We start from the raw sequence: 17,468 nt of genomic DNA, 5'->3' as shown, positions 1-17,468 counted from the left end.
ATGGCTTCAAGATATTAGATTTTTCCATTAGATATGCAAGAATAACTTCTTCATTTATAGTACGTACATTTTTATCATTGCTCCATTTTTGAAATAAATCGTAGACCAATTCATACCGCTTTCTTGACTTTACCGGCAATAATTCATAAATAGCGGCATTAGCAGTTCCCCTAATCTCATCTGGAATCATTTCGGCTTCACTTCTGATTTCCATTTCTTGGAATTGAAAAACGAAAAACTGAGCGAAAACACACACGAATCTTAAATGACAAGCGTTGTCATAATAAAATACAAAGTTGATGTTATTGTCAAAGCCGTTACCTAGCTACCCAAAATCGCCCCGAAAGTAAAAAAAGCGTCTCGAAAGTGAAAAAATTAGTCCCGAAAGTAGCTACGTTCGGTACGAGTCGTGTAAAATGGTACTTTCGATTTAATAAATCATACCGAAAGTTTTATTTTCGACACGGCTGCAGAAAAATTAGTAATTATAAGAAAAATTAAAAATTCATCAAAAATTAATTCATCTCTTTTTCATCTTTACTCAGAATTGAGTATTATAAACTGTCTTTCGGTCCTTTTCCTTGACGAAGGGAAGGTAAATGCGTGGCCAAAGTGTCCTCTATTTGCTTTCTCATATTTTCGTCGTCTCTGTGTTTATATATTGTAAAAACCTGAGATACAGGATGCAGCCAGAAAGCAGTTTATTAGCGAAAAGTCTTAGATTTAAAATATTGTTTATTATATTTTTAATTTCAATTATTCTAATTGTTTAAAAAGTAGTCAACTTTGTATCTGGGGCTTTTCGTTGTTTTCCTCGTATTGCGAGAGATGTCGCTAGATTGCGTCATCCAAGGTGGAATCATTGCATCGCGATGGTTCGCCTTAAATAGGCATGTTTGTTTCAGAGTTGTGACTGCATAGCTCCACCGAGGACGCATGGGATGCAGAAATAGCTATCTGGAGATGGTGGTCCAACTCTGAATCAAATTAAAACAAAACTGCCGTTATCTCTTTTTCATCTTTACTCAGAATTGAGTATTATAAACTGTCTTTCGGTTCTTTTCCTTGACGAAGGGAAGGTAAATGCGTGGCCAAAGTGTCCTCTATTTGCTTTCTCCTATTTTCGTCGTCTCTGTGTTTGAGATACAGGATGCAGCCAGAAAGCAGTTTATTAGCGAAAAGTCTTAGATTTAAAATATTGTTTATTATATTTTTAATTTCAATTATTCTAATTGTTTAAAAAGTAGTAAACTTTGTATCTGGGGCTTTTCGTTGTTTTCCTCGTATTGCGAGAGATGTCGCTAGATTGCGTCATCCAAGGTGGAATCATTGCATCGCGATGGTTCGCCTTAAATAGGCAGGGTTGTTAATGTTTGTTTTAGAGTTGTGACTGCATAACTCCACCGAGGACGCATGGGATGCAGAAATAGCTATCTGTAGATGGTGGTCCAACTCTGAATCAAATTAAAACAAAACTGCCGTTATTTCTCTTTAAAAATTACTAATTTAAATATGAGTTTTTAAGGCTCGAAAATGCGTATTTTCGCATTTTTCAGTTTTTAAATCATCTATAATTCGAAAATTATAAAGTTTTGAGAGAAATGACGAGATACCTTTCTTGTTTAAAATGACCCAAAAAATCTAAAAACATATTTTCTGGAGCAAAAAAGTGATCTTTTGTATTTCTTTAAAAAAAAAATGTGTAAACAATTTCTGCTCAAAAATTTTGCCCGGCACCCTTCAGATTTGTTTAAAGGGGGCATTTTTGAATAGGAATCTGCAAAAAAACCGAATCAGAAATTTTTTCAGACGGGAGCGGTCTCATCACATGGACTATTAAAGGAGATCGGGAAAAGGAGAGAAAAAATCGACATTAATAAACTAAAAGATCCCGACATGACAAATGTATACACACAGCAAATAGAAGATTAAATAAGGACAGAAAACTTAGTAGAAGGAGAAGACATTAACCAACTATGGGCAAATATACGAGATATTATCTTCCAGAAATCGGTTGAAATATTGGGCAAAACCAGGTCAGAAACAATAAATCATTGATTTGGTTATGAGTGCGAAATGACCACAAATAGAAAGAACGCAGCATATCAAAAAACATCGACGCAGGGTGTCTTCTTCTTTAGGTATCGTCTCCTCTAAGGAGGTTGGTAATCATCACGGCTATTTTCACTTTTGAGATTACAGCTCTGAACAAGTCGATGGAACTGCAATTATACCACTTTCTCAGATTGTTGAGCTACAAGATGCGTCTTCTTCCAATACTTCGCTTTTCCTGTATTTTTCCCTGCATTATAGTTTGTAGCAACACATATTTATCCGCTCTCACAACCTGGCCAAGATATTGTAACTTTCTTATCTTAATCGTATTCATAATTTCCTTATCCTTTTTCATCTTTCTGAAGACCTCAACATTTGTTATTCTATCTACACACCAGGCGCGGATACAGGGGGGGTCAACGGGTCCATGGACCCACTATTGTATTTAGTCTATAAGTATTTTTTTATTATTTATTATTTTTTTCTGTTAACTCTAAACTTTAAGCCATCAGTACAACACTAAATTACACGACAACCGCTTCCAAAGAATTGAAACAAGCCATAAAATCTAACAAAACACCTTTCAACGGAACCTAAACAACGGAAATTTTTCTCAATTCAAAGAATAACAAAAATGATATTTTAAAATGCAAATACAATACACTGGGTACAAACCTTATAATCTCATGAAAAGTCACGTTTCAAATTTGCGATACAATAAAGATACAAAAATTTGTATTTTACTAGATAATCCATGCGTACCTACCAGTGGAGTCATGGTGCGGGAACGCCGTTCCGGCACTGGTTAAGAAAAGAAAAAAAAATAAATAGAGAATTTAGGTTTTGTAAACAAAAGTTAGCAGTGCGTTCCGGCACTGCTAATTTTGCCATGCCACCACTGGTACACCCATTGATGGTAAAAAGGTTAATCTTTACGGTAAAGAGCGACCAGTGACATTAATAGTCGTGAATTGTCTATCAATCCTTTTGATACCGTAGGTATCTGTGATTATATAGTGTTTTTTATCCTTAGAGTAAGTGTGAGTCGTATGGCTAAATCTAGAAAATATAATATGCAGTGTTGCATTTCGGGAGACTGCTCCTATTTTTCGGTAGAAATCTTCAAATTTCGGTAGATTTCAGTTTTTGCTTCTTTTGCTATCACATTGCAAGAAAATGATACTTTAGGTACGAGTATTCAAAATTAAACTACATTCATCATCATATAATGATCAATAATCACCATTCATCATAAAAATCATTCAAAGTTCAAAATCGGTATACCTTAAAAAAATGTATTTTCTCGGCTTTCTAGGTATTATAGAGCAATTTTCTTCATTTTTTTTTAATCCAAAGTAACTGGGGTAGCGCCGTCTAACTAACGCAATCAAGGATGCTTTAGTTTTGTTATAAGGAATTTATTTATTTATAATAAAATAAAACTGCATATTTTTTCCTATTGTAGACTTTTTAAAAATACTTACCACACGTGTACCTATTAACGTTCAAAATACAAATATTCTTATTTGAAAGCTGTATAATTATTTAAACAAGTTAAAAAATTTTGTTATAATAAATAATAGTTATGATTTAATAACATTTATAAATTACTGCAAAAATAAGGGTTTTTTGCAATTATCTCCAATTGTTTATGTATTTCAAATTAGAAACTATTAAGATCTGGAATATTTATTTCAAACATTTTTCTCTAAAATCTACAAGGAATGTTAAATCTAGGCAAAAACATGATTTTTTACACTTTATAATCGTTTAAAAACAAAATAATGTCGAATATTGAAGCAATTGAGAACGAGAAAATTTTTTAATGTTCTTTAGTTATGTCGAAATACTGTAAGTTAAAATGGTGCGAAATAAATTTCTCCTGTTTTAAGATTTTAATATAAATACGATTTTTAGTTTGGAATTATCTTCTATATCAAAATAAGCCACAGTCCTTCAGTATTCACTATTCAGATTCAGGTAGATACATTTTACTCCTAAAATCATAATATAAAAGGACAAAGGACTGGTCATAAAATTGATATCGGTAAATCCATATCTGCTGTTTCGCACATTGTGCCACAAGCTAGTAAAAGCAATTCAAGAATTCTTGAAAATTTACTAAACTCTGTTGCCAAATCTATCCGCTAAAAAAATTTTTTCTAATAATTTTGATTTTTCGGTAGGAAAAAAAATCGGCAGATTAATTTGAAAATTAAGAATTTTGATTTTTCGGTAAAAAAAAAAGAGAATTAGGTAGATCGGTAGATTTGACAGGTATTCGGTAGATCTACCGAAAAATAGGTAGCTGTGGCATCACATTTGAGGTAAGTCTGCCCCCCCCCCTATTATGATATTCTAGATCCGCGCCTGTACCCAACTTATTTTTAATTTTCTTCGGTAGGTCCACACTAATAATGCCTCTCGTTCCTAAATCCAAATTGGGTTTCAGTGATATCTTGTTCCACTTTTCTGAAAATTCTTAAATATTATGGCATGACTCAGAAGTGTATTGTAACATCCCATTTTTTCATGGGTCCAGTATTGCCAAGTACAGGACTTCGAAAATTGCGGCCGAACTGTGGTAAATAATAATTATTTAAATCTGAAAACTTTTTTTGTTGGAACCTCTTTCTGGTACATCCTTGATCTCTGACTTTTACAATTTATAAGACAAGAGACGATGAATAAAGAAAGTGAAAAGAACTCTACAATATGCAGTCACATTCCGCTTTCATTCGTCTAGGAAAAACGGTCCAAAAGAAAGTTTCTAGTACTCAAATCTGAATAAAGATAGAAGTGAAAAAGACAGTTTATGTTTCTTTTTGTGTGTCCTGTTAACTGTCTTTTTCACTTCTATCTTTACTCAGATTTGAATACTAGGAACATTCTTTCGGACCGTTTTTCCTAGACGAATGAAAACGGAATGTGACTGCATATTGTAGAGTACTTTTCACTTTCTTTATTCGTCGTCTCTTGTCTTATAAATTGTAAAAGTCAGTGATTAAGGATGTGCCAGAAAGAAGTTCCAACAAGAAAAGTTTTCAGATTTAAATAATTATTTACTAAAAGACAAAGTTTTCAATTTAATGGCACATAAAATAACATTAAAAATATTACTCTAAAGTTTGCAAGCCATAACGGATGCTGAGACTAACGAAGATGAGAGAATTTTACAATTTATAATTCACGTCCCATCTGTTCAGCGCGGCAAAGTTCCAACAAGAATGGTTCTCTTCGTACTCCAATCAGAGTAAACATGTAAATCAAAAATGCAAACTACAGTTGCATCAGGGTCGGATTTAAGGGGTGGCAGGCTGGGCAGCTGCCCGGGGGCCCCCACAAAGCCCCAAGCATAAGAGGTTCATTTAAACAGATATTGGCAGGAGATACAGGAACTCGACAATGTATGAAAATATTGACAAGTATAAAATGAAGGAGCGTAGGAGTGATAATATAATACATTGTTCATGGTTATGTTTTTCACCTTCCACCGGGTGAGTGAATTGCTTCGTTTGTAAATTCTTATCTAGTGTTCGTATTGTACACATTTTAGCCACAGAGGATTTTGTGATTGTAAACATGCAGATAGTAAGCTTATAGATCACGAAATGTCTAAAGCACACGAAAGAATTGGGCGTATTGATACTGAAATAGCAAAACCGGCAAAAGAAATAAAGAATTATTGGAAAATGGTAACTCAAAGACTAATTTTAGTGTTATAAAGTTTATTTGTGAACAAGATTTAGCATTTCGCAGCGAAAATGCGAATTCATCACAAAATGAAAATTATTCGGGAATACTCCTGTTATTAGCTGACTATGGTTAATTTTTGAAGCACCATATTAATCAATATTCAAATCCTGGAAGCAGACATGTCAACTATCTTTCATCAATGTGAGGAAATGTGAAGAAGTCAAAATATTATTTAGTTCATGTCACTCAATTAACAATTAATTTCTTAGAATAATTTCTTAGAATTTCTTGTATTTTTCACTTCCTCTACATATAGATACAACTTAACAGAATGTTTAAAAGCTGCGTCTTTAAGCGACAGCAACGCAGACCGTGGCAAAAATATTATTGTTTCTAAAAGAGCAAATACTACTAGATGGTCATGGAGGTAATGCCGCAAAAGAACTATTTAAAGGTTATAATCAGATTAAAGGAGCATTATCCAAAATTTCGGAAGACTATGAGCAACAATTTAAAACTCGTAGCATTGCAAATAGTTTGTACCTATAATCGAATGTGTTTACTGGAAACAGAGAGGATATTAGGCAGGACAAACAGCACAAGTCGTATTCTTCAAGATCCAAATATTGACCTTAATTTAGGAGTGGCAGCTTAATTTAGGAGTGGAACACTTAAATAAATTATACAGTCAAGACGTGACAATTTCGAAAGATATGAGAACATCAGAGAAGTTTAGAACTCAAAATTTCAGTCACTTCATTACCTCTTTAAGTCATAGGCTTTCTGCATATGAATCCATTCATTCCAATTTTGGATTTTTACATCATTTGGGAAAATTGGAAAATTTAACTCTCAATGAAATTGAAGCTCACTCACCAACATTATCATCAACTTACCAACATTTATAGCAATGATTTAGATGAAAACTTATGTGTCCATCTGGTACAGTTTGTAAGATTCTTCAATTCATTTAAAGAGGAAATCAGCTCAACAAATATAAGCAAAGAACTTCAAATGTACCAACTGCTAAAAGTAAAGAATATGAATGATGCTTTTCCAAATGTTGAGGTGACAAATTTGTTTATATTTAGTTATGATGTTAACTAACTGCAGTGGTTAGAGATCATTCTCAAAATTTAAGTTAATTAAAAATCGACTTCCGTCTGATGGACCAAGAATGTTTGAATGATCTCTCTACACAACTAGATTTGTCCCACATAATCAAGAAATTTTCAATTAAAATATATCGAAAAGTTCCCGAACTTTAAAACAATACATCTTACTATTATTTTTACTATTTTACTGTAACAAGTTACAGCTCGTGTACTTTTTATTATTTAAAATTATATTTATAAAAGTAGATCAACATTTTTTTAATGGTAGGAGATAGGGCCCCCACACCAATTTTGCCCAGAGGCCCCCAGGCCCCCACTGCCTTAAATCCGGCTCTGAGTCACATCATATTCTAGTTCAATCAGAGAGTGCAGCAAGCACCTCTACCGATTCCGAAACTTATTAGTTTCTCATCAGGAGGCACATATATGCTGCTCTCTCTGACCCAACTCTGGTGGGATGTAGAGTAATATTTTTAATGTTACTTTATGTACCATTAGATTGAAAACTTTGTCTTTTGTTAGCAGTTGCCGCTAGGGCATCCCTGCCATTTCGTTCGTTGCAATCCGTAACTGCACGCCGGGGTTTGTCCTGGTTGGGTCAGAGAGAGCAGCATATGTGCCTCCTGATGAGAGACTAATAAGTTTAGAAACCGGTAGAGGTGCTAGCTGCACTCTCTGATTGAACTGGAATAATGATGCGGCTGTAGTTTCGTGTTGCAACGAAATTGAAAATGGTAATTCATTTTGAATTATTTACTATTTTAATTTTTATTTTAATAGTGAATTCTGTATCTGGGACTTCTCGCCTTTCTTCAAGAGATTCAAAATCCCAAAAGTGGATTCTAAACTATTTTTGAAATTCCACATAAATAGACAGGTTGGTTTTGCTTTGCTTCAGAGGTGTACACGCAGCTCCACTGAGGACGTCGTTACATAGAAACAGCTGTCTGGAGATTGTGCATCGCCTCTGAATCGAAAGGAAACATAAACTGTCTTTTCACAAAATAAAAAGTGTTTTGAGATTAATTATAATCGAAGTTTTCACAGAGTGTTCATCTTGTATGTCTGTATTAGTTGATAACATGAATTACATTTAAAATCAATATCTCATTACTATTATTTTTCATTCTGATATCTCATTTACAATTTACAATAAACCTTGCCTTGGAACAAGATGCACTTGTTGTTTTGATATCTATATATACCGCACAATTTAAAAAAATTGAATATTAGAAATAATATTGATAGCTTTTTATTTCGACTTTTTTATTACAAATACTAAATAAGTGATGTATTCGACCGTTACTTGATGGAAGTTCATTTTATATAATAATAAAAACTTTTCAACACTTTCACAAACTTTATTACAATTTATTGTCACTAGAGCTGTTTCGGTAGAGTGTATTTCTCAAGTTATGTATTTTTACTATGCGTCTACATTTTATAGTCATAACTGAATAAGGTTTTGGCCATATTTTTATTTTCATAAAATTATCCAGGTTTTGGCCAAACTTTTCACCGGATGCATTTACCAAGGAAAAACCCCTTCCCAATGGAACTTTAAAACCGTACTTTAAAACTATTTGACATATCCTTGTCATACTTTGCAGGAAGTGTCGTTACCGTACACCCTACTAAATTATGACAAGCTAACGTTTCTGGCTACTACTAGAGGCCTACGACATGGGACAGTGAATGGTTTATACTTCCGAAATTCTACGTCACTGACGGAATTGCTATTCTAGCGCAATATTTCGATTATTCAATACTGTCTATGTAAATAATACACTCTTTATTCGTAATGCTAAAGTCACTAGTTTTAGAGATATTTGAAGTCAAAAATGAAACGGTACAGCTATTTTGATTAATGAATTGGGCTCTTTCATTTTTAACTTCAAATTTCTCGAAAACTAATGATTTTATCGTTACGAATGAAGAGAATAGGATTTGCATAATGAGTATTAGAGAATCTAAAAATTTTGATAAAATAGCAATTTGATAGAATTAGTAGGGTGTACAGTACCTACACTTTTTGATAAGTATGATAAGGATATTTCAAATACTTTTAAAAGTGCTGGGTACAAATATTTTTTAAATTTTTAAATCAGACATTACTTCAAAAGTATTGGACATATCCTTATCATACTTGGAAGAGAAGGACTAATGTACACCCTACTAAAATATGTTAAATAAACCTTTCTGACTACTACCAGAGGCGTACAACAGGGGAAAGTGAATGGTTGACCCTTTCCACATTGTACGCCACTGGCGGAATTACTATTTTAGTGCAATTTTTAGATTCTCGTTATTCGTCTAACCCGGCTGAACTACCCCTGCTAACTTTGTTATCTACCACATACAAAAATTGTTGTAAGGAAAAAAGTTGGACGTCTCGTCAAAATGAAGCTACTCACGAAAAATTAGCTTGTTAGTAGTAAATGATGAAAATAGACCTGGGATCCCTGACTATTAACATAGTAAACATTTTTTATTTAATATAATTTTTAATTTTTTTAAGGTGCACTGATGGTTTACGATATAACTAGGAGGTCCACTTACAATCATCTAAGTAGTTGGCTGACGGACACAAGAAATTTAACCAATCCTAGTACAGTTATATTTCTAATAGGAAATAAGTGCGATTTAGAAGGGCAAAGAGACGTAACTTACGAAGAAGCTAGTAAATTTGCGGAAGAGAATGGCCTAATGTTCGTAGAAGCTAGTGCAAAAACGTAAGTATTTTTTAGATATATTATAATCTTACAAAAAATTCTAAGCATTATAAAATCGGCCACGTAAGAGGAAATATAAATATTATAAACCTTATTTGGTTTTTCTAGTACTCTTTCGTGGTCATCTGATTATCAAATCTGCTTATTGTTTGTGTAATTATGCTTACGATGAAATACAAATGGATATCATGTCATTTAGTTGTTGAAATCAATGTTAAAGCGATGACGCTATCTGAAAATATGTGAACTTCAGAAATTGTGACGTTTTTCAAAAGGGCCTACTCTTCGAAGCAGATCCGGCTCGAAGGACCAAAATAATTAATGGTTATGTACATATGCGAAATTTTAAAATAATTTCAGCGTTTTAGGACTGTATCAATAGGTGTGGTTCACAATAACTAGGAGATATAATTAAATATACAGACAATAGTTTAATTAAATCTATAAAAACGCTTACCAATATTACTGTTATATACACTCACACACATGTTTCACATAAGCAGGTTTCACATGCAGTGGTTAAACACTATGAAGGAAAGAAATATGAGTTATGCGATTGGTTATATGTACAAGGGATAATGGAAGGAAAAAGAAAACCGAGGAGATGAATTTAACGTCCTGATTGATGAATTTAAAAAAGTTGAGTGAAAAAACAACAATAGAACTCTTCGGAACTGTTGCAGATAGAGTAAAATGGACGGTGATGATCGCCATTCTCCTTAAAGGATGAGGCACACGAAGAGAAAGAAAAGATACATAATAAAATCATTTATCGCATACATATGATAGGAGTGTGCAATTAGAACGAAAACATGCATTGTTTCGGAAAAATTCAAACAAGCTTATATTTTTCTAAAACTTTTTTTGTTAGTTTATATACTTGTTAAAGTAAAAAGTTCTACTCGCAGATTTGGCCGCTAATTGTTTATTAATTGTTTAAACAATAACAATTGTTTTGTATAAATAATTTTAAAAATATCGTTAAATTCATCATTTTACTTTGATCAAATATGTTTCTATTTTGTTTTTGATTATGCTGAATCCGAATATGGCATTTCAATTTGAAAATTCTTATACAGAAGCTCTTATACAGTATGTCAGCGTAGCTACTAACCACATCGAAAACTTTTTTATTATAAATTTTACGAAAAAAAGTTATTCTTCATAAAATGCTCTGAATAGTCAAAAATCTAAAACTCAACCATCAGGTCGGCTGTCCCATGACAAAACACAGTAATTGCATTTTTACAACAATGGAGAAAATTCAATTTTTCTAAAATGTATAAGCCATAAGAAATTATTAAATAAATTCAAACAAAAACTTGACGGTGTGTTAGACAACCCTTATTCGCATTTTTTAAAATATTATTGAAGGGAATAATCGGCCATAGAAGTAGAGATCGCCGGTTAAAACTAAATTTGCATAGAATTAAAAAAAAATTAATATCCATTTTTCCATTACAAAACACAGTAACTGTAATAAAATAAATTAAAACTATATGATATAAAAATATTTATTATAATAAAATGTAGAATTTAAACAAGAATAAAAAACCGCTAAACGCCGTAAAAATGAGTGGCGCATACAATATTCCAGCTACAAAAGATCTGATATGAAAATTACGTGGCGCGAAAATGTATTTCATTTTGATGCAAAACAAAATTCTAGTTTTATTTTAAAAGATTTTTCCATAATATTTGCTAAATTTGAAGTAAACGCGCCACAAAAGAGTAACTTTGATACAGTTTGAATTTTGAAACTCTTTTGTGGCGCGTTTACTTCAAATTTAGCAAATATTATGGAAAAATCTTTTAAAATAAAACTAGAATTTTGTTTTGCATCAAAATGAAATACATTTTCGCGCCACGTAATTTTCATATCAGATCTTTTGTAGCTGGAATATTGTATGCGCCACTCATTTTTACGGCGTTTAGCGGTTTTTTATTCTTGTATCAGGAATTTTTTCAAGTTTTTTACAAATTAAATATATGAAGTTGAATGCAATTTTTCTCGATTACACGTTAAGTTTTATAAATGGTCACCTTTGTCGCATTATCTGCCAAATGATCTAGTGTCCATCGAATGTACACTAGATTGTTTTCTAGTCGAAATAGATTGAATAAAAATATTGGGATGGCCGGTAAATTAACTCGGATTGCCCGTTGCAGATCAAATTTAGCGTCGTAACCACTACAACTACATAAACCATTTCGGGAATAATCGTTTTTTGGATTATACTTTTGTAGCTTAATAACTTCTAAACGGCTTAACCGATTTTGATCACTAAACATGATCGAAACGTATTGATAAGTAGTATCTGATGCATCTAAGGTCAAGTATGAAAACTAAAGCTATTACAGGAATTATTGAGATTGAAACCCCGTTTTTTCCCATAGGAAAAAAATTTGATCATATTTATGAAGCATATAACTTAAAGATTCGAATTTTCCCGGAAATAAGGTAAACACCGTTAGATTCGTCTAGAGTCCTTCTACAAACGATCAGTTATTGGCGCAATTTGTAGGTTGAAATTTTGAGTAATTGTCGAAAACCCAAAATTTTCAAAGTTTAGTGTTTCAGTTTTTAAGAACTTATTTAAATAATTATTATTAATTTATATAAATATTTATTATTAATTTCATATGTAAACATTTTTTAGTATCTCTGATGCTAATCTTTCTATTCTGAAGAAAATGGCATGTTTTATCAAACTACAAAAATTCGTTATTCGCTTTTAGCTCCATTTTTTTTTAAACTAATTTTTTTAAGCCGGTCAAACTTCTGTAATCTATTAAAAATACATAAATAAAAAATACGGAATAAGGTCGATGACTAATTTTAATTAGGGTGGTAATTAGGGGGTTGTTTCCAATAACTTTTTGACTAAAAAAATAGGGACTGGCATTCTGTTCATTATTAGTCACTTAATTTTTAAGCTACAGACTTTATTTTCTATTTTTGAACATAAATGTTTTTAAACAATTAAAATTAGTTTCTAAAAAGTATCCTCGAAAAATGCATAGTTTTTCCGCCTTTTGACTTTGAAACTATTATATTTAATATTTGACGAAGAAAAGCTAACATATAATAAAGTACAGCTCGATTACTATTATTGGTCTTAAAGAAAATTTAAAAAAAACTTTTTTTCTCTTTTAAAAGGTATATATTCGTTAAGTAAAGTTGTTTTGATAAAACAAAAACTTTTTGAGTTATTAGCAGAAAACTGATTAATACATTGATTTTTTCGATATAAAACTAACACTTTCAATAACCAATAAATCGAAAACTATTAATTTTATCAAAAAAATGAATAAAACATTTTTTGCTTACAATTAATATTTTTACCAACATTTGCGGTCAAAATATAATAAAAAATTTCCACCCCCAAGATGGGGTGGCAACCACCCCATCGTAAAGACGTCTTTCGGCATCATATAGATTTTGATCCTTAGACTTTCCACTACTTATTGTCAAATTTTCAAGCAAATCGATCCATTCTGTAAAAATTGCGAAGTGAAAAGTTTCAGTTTCTGAACTAATTATACGTTTGGAGCTCTATAACTTCTGAACAGCTTAACTGATTTTGATCAATAAACATGAGTTTGAAACGTATTGACAAGTAGTATCTGATGCATCCAAGATTAGATATGATAACTGAACGTATTACAGGAATTATTGAGCTTGAAAAACCTTTTTTCCCGTAAGAAATAGATTGAATCATACTTATGAAGCCTATAACTTAAAAATTCGAATTTTCCCAGATATGAGGTATACACCGTTAAATGCGTCTAGAGACCTCCTACAAACGCTCAGTTATTGGCGCAATTCGTAGGTTGAAATTTTGAGTAATTGTCTAAAAACCAAAATTTTTAAAGTTTAATTTTTCAGTTTTTCGGCTATGGTGAGCAGTGTGTATATCTCAGGTTCATCGCTTAAGCACCATTTGAAATCTTAACTCAACCTTATTGATTTGGTGTATTTGCGGTTTTCCTGTCTCTCCTTGAACCTAAGATATATACGCCCAAAAAATATGCTATTTTGTATTTACCTAGTCCTCTAGCTGGCTTACGGGTAATCAGAAGTCAAAAATTAGACCGGTTCTGAATCGGCCCTCACACCCTCTTAAAACACAGAAAAAAAAATTCAGATCGGTGTAACTTTTCCACACACATACAAACATACATACATACAAACATATCCACAAACATTTTCCCTTTTTTAAATAAAAATTGAGTCATAATTCTGAGCGCGATAACTTTTGAATGGTATAACCGATTTTCGAAATTAAACATGCGTTGGAAAGGTAATAATCTGTGCTATCAGAAGCCGTAAAGGTCGGGCTTTAGTTTTTGAAATTTTTGGGAGTTCTGGGGACGAGAACGAAAAACAGACTCTAAATGGGAAGGGTCGTAAAATCCACACCCTTGGACCAAAATGGAGGTGTAACATATGGATGGACGAGTCTTTTCATATACTTTAAGAAGAGATTTGGCCCAATTTTCAATTCAGTCAGGTTTAGAAAATCGAAAATTTCGTGTATATATAGTGTCGCTTGTAGGGTTGTTGTGCGCCACTGGTGAGAACTACCGTTCTCTGTGGATATGTACAAACATACCTAATGAAAAAACTGTGATAAAAATGAGGAACTAACAAAACAGACAAAATAAACAATATGTACTTAAAAAAAAACAAATAATATTACTCAAATGACAAACGGAAAGAACCATATAGACAAATACATCGGTGTGGTAACAGCAGAAAACTAAACTATAGAAACGAAATAAGCAAACATACCGATATATTTTATTTAAATATTGGAATCTATGACATCCATTTGTTCATGACCCACCAAGTCTAAACATTTTTCTGAGTCTGGTAGGCTTTGCCAAAATAACTGTCTGTTTTCCGCCAATAATGGTACTAGGTTTTCCAAAATAAGTGCCTTTTTGTCGCATGAGATTCCAATATTTAAAGTTTTGGGCGTAAACGTGCTTGGACAGTGTTTTTTTTTTGTAAAAAATCGAATTCCTTATAATCGTCCTCAAAATTTGTTTTATATTTTATAAAATTACTTCCCCGTAAAAAAAGAACTTTTACCAAATTTTGTAATAGAAGACCCTTTAAAGGATCCTTTAGTTTCTTAGTTGCTGTCCTTTTTTATTTTGCCACAAGTAAAACTCTTTTAGTTCAAGTACCTCTACATTTTTTCTAGAGTTATTTACAAGTTCAATCAGTTCCTGAAAATCATAGATATTTCTGTTCCTTAGTATTTTTTGTTCGATATTGCTATAAATTCATCAGCAGACATATGTGCGTATGGCCCTTTGTAAGATATCTTACAACGATTTCATGGAGTCGATATCTTGTAACGATGTGTTTACAGTTACATGGTTACAGAGTAAAAGGGGTTGGAATTTCCGTATAAATTGAAGACGATATCTCAAATCGAAACACAGTAACTACAAAAACTATTACAAAACCCAGTAACTACTTAGCAGTTACTTGGTTTTGATATAGGTTTTGTTAGTTACTGTGTTTTGCACTGGGAGAAGCCTCGATAGACTGTAAGTTACTGTGTTTGGCGTATGCCGTATCTTCCTTATTTATGGTCCGATGATAGTTTTAAAACTATCAGAAGGTAGAGCAAAACCCAGCAACTTCAAATTTATAAAAAACTCGATTTTGACAAAAATGACGGTTGCTGTGTTTTGCAATGGGACAGCCGAGGTATCAATTTTATATGAGTTATGTCAAAAACATGAATTTCGTTAAAGAGTAAAATACCTTTATATTCCAGAATAATTCCTTAATTATAAAATAATATTATGAAAAGTTGTTTGAAATTTAAAACTATATTTAAATATACAATTACATCATTCTAATCGAAAAATTTTTTTTAACCGTAAAGTGCCTTTATTATTCACAATATTTTAATTAGAAGGATGTAATTGAACACTAAAACAATTTTTTTAATTCCAAACAACTTTTCTTAATAACAATTTTCGATATTGTGAAATGTAAAGGTACTTTACTCTTGAGTGAAATTCATATTTTTGACATACCTCGTATAAAATTAATTAAATTTGATATTTGATGATTGCATCTTAGATTATATACGATGCAGAGTATTTTATAAAAAATAACTCTTTTTCGTAAAACTGATAATAAAAAAGTTATCAATAGGTTCCAAGTTACGCAGACATACTGTATAAGAGCTAAAAAAATTTTTTGCTGGACATTTATTATTTTTGAAGCTTATTATTAAATGTATTTTAGGTAAGTTTTACAGAAAAAAAGTTTTGATCACTTTGTATAAACATTTTTTTAGCTGGTAATTTTCGGTTTTTGTATTACATTTTTGTTATCTTTCTTAATTTTCTCAAAAAGAAATAGTATATCTCATTTCTAAAGTAAAATAATTTAGTGCATTTTAAAGACTACGTCCTAAGCTTTAAAAAAGCGCTTATAAAACTGTAATAGATCTGTTCAAACTTGAGTAATACCGTCTTAAAGTGGTGGTAATTCTATAAAACTACGAAGATTTCAAAAATTACATTTTTTGAGACGTCATATCATTTGAATTAAATTTTTGAGATTTTTTTTGAATGGAACATCATTTAGCAAGATGCTTGAAAGGTAAGTTGTGCAAAATTGAGAGTTTTATAAGAAAAATTGTATTAGTGACACATTTTTAAATAATTTTTAAACAAAATTCATGTAAGGCTCACTTTCCGCCCACACCGTACTTATGCCCATACATTTTATTTCTTTCTATAACCATAAGATAGCTTAATTATTTTTCTTTTATGTTCAATTTATAAAATTTTATTTGATCCATTAGTTAAAAAATTACATTAAAATAACTCATCCGTGCATTTCGCCGTACGCTAGTTTACAGTGCGCCAATGTTTGTGAGAAGGGTGACTTTAGCGTTTTTTTTTTTGTAAAATTTTCTGAATTTTTCAATGGTTAAGTCAGTGTTTTTCTAAAATTTATATTTTCGGAGGTATTTAAAAAAACATCTAATTTCGTAGCTCATTTGTTTAATAAAAAATGAAGCACCCACTTCTCGAGTAAAACTTTTTGATATGTTGTTTATTAAACATTTCTTAATGAAATTACAAAAAGTTCTATCTTGTTTGATTTTTTCCGAAGTGAAAATCTATATGCACTCCACTATGAAATATATTCTTGTAACTTTTGACTCATATACGTGTGAAAGAAAACGTAGCGTTTATAAATTATGTACGCCCATGTATTTTGAGTATCGGAGATTGGAGTTCTGACAATTGACTCTACGTCTTTTTTAATTCACTATATTGCACGGTAGTCAATTTTTTCATTTTTAAACCATGCGCAACAAAACTGCTTCAAACCAACGACTGTCTACAGTCAACTGCTACTTGGAATGATTTGTAATTTTGCATGCAGTATCTACCACGTGTTTCCACGTAAAGGGAAAAGTCACAAGCAGTAGCAATGCAATTTTTGAACCAGGCCGAGACTTTATCAGACTGCCTCAGTATTCGCTGGGAGCGTTAACTATGATTATAAATTATAAGTCACATTGTACTCTCTTACACACTGAGGAGACCTGATACAGACTTAGCAGGCAAGCCCTAGAATACACACCACATTGAAAGAGAAGATCAGGGCTCTGATTCTAATTCAAATTTCGACTGAAAACAAGTCGCAATCAATATAGCGACGTTGAAATGCGACTGTGCGAGCCTTGTGGATTTTAGTTGAACTAACGAAATGACGTCATAAAATAGCGACTATCGAAATTAATAGCGACTCCAAAAAAGTGGTTGATATTAGGTTTGTTCTAGTATCAGTTTCAAACGGTTTGAAACCATCAGCGAATAG

The 17,468-nt window shown here is 31.9% G+C and overlaps 1 protein-coding gene across 3 annotated transcripts in view; it reads left to right on the top strand.

The window, feature by feature from the left end:
• The window catches only part of LOC114343072 (ras-related protein Rab-14), a 71,326-nt gene that overhangs the window by 39,075 nt on the left and 14,783 nt on the right, over positions 1-17,468 (top strand). For all 3 annotated transcript variants that reach the window (XM_028293887.2, XM_050659414.1, XM_028293886.2), the window contains exon 4: positions 9,385-9,598. In XM_028293887.2, the coding sequence (XP_028149688.1) occupies positions 9,385-9,598 (214 nt within the window). The remainder of the gene's footprint in view (positions 1-9,384; positions 9,599-17,468) is intronic.

Source organism: Diabrotica virgifera, chromosome 8, assembly GCF_917563875.1.
Source record: "Diabrotica virgifera virgifera chromosome 8, PGI_DIABVI_V3a".
NCBI classification, from domain to species: domain Eukaryota; kingdom Metazoa; phylum Arthropoda; class Insecta; order Coleoptera; family Chrysomelidae; genus Diabrotica; species Diabrotica virgifera.
This window is presented reverse-complemented; position numbering and strand designations above follow the sequence as displayed.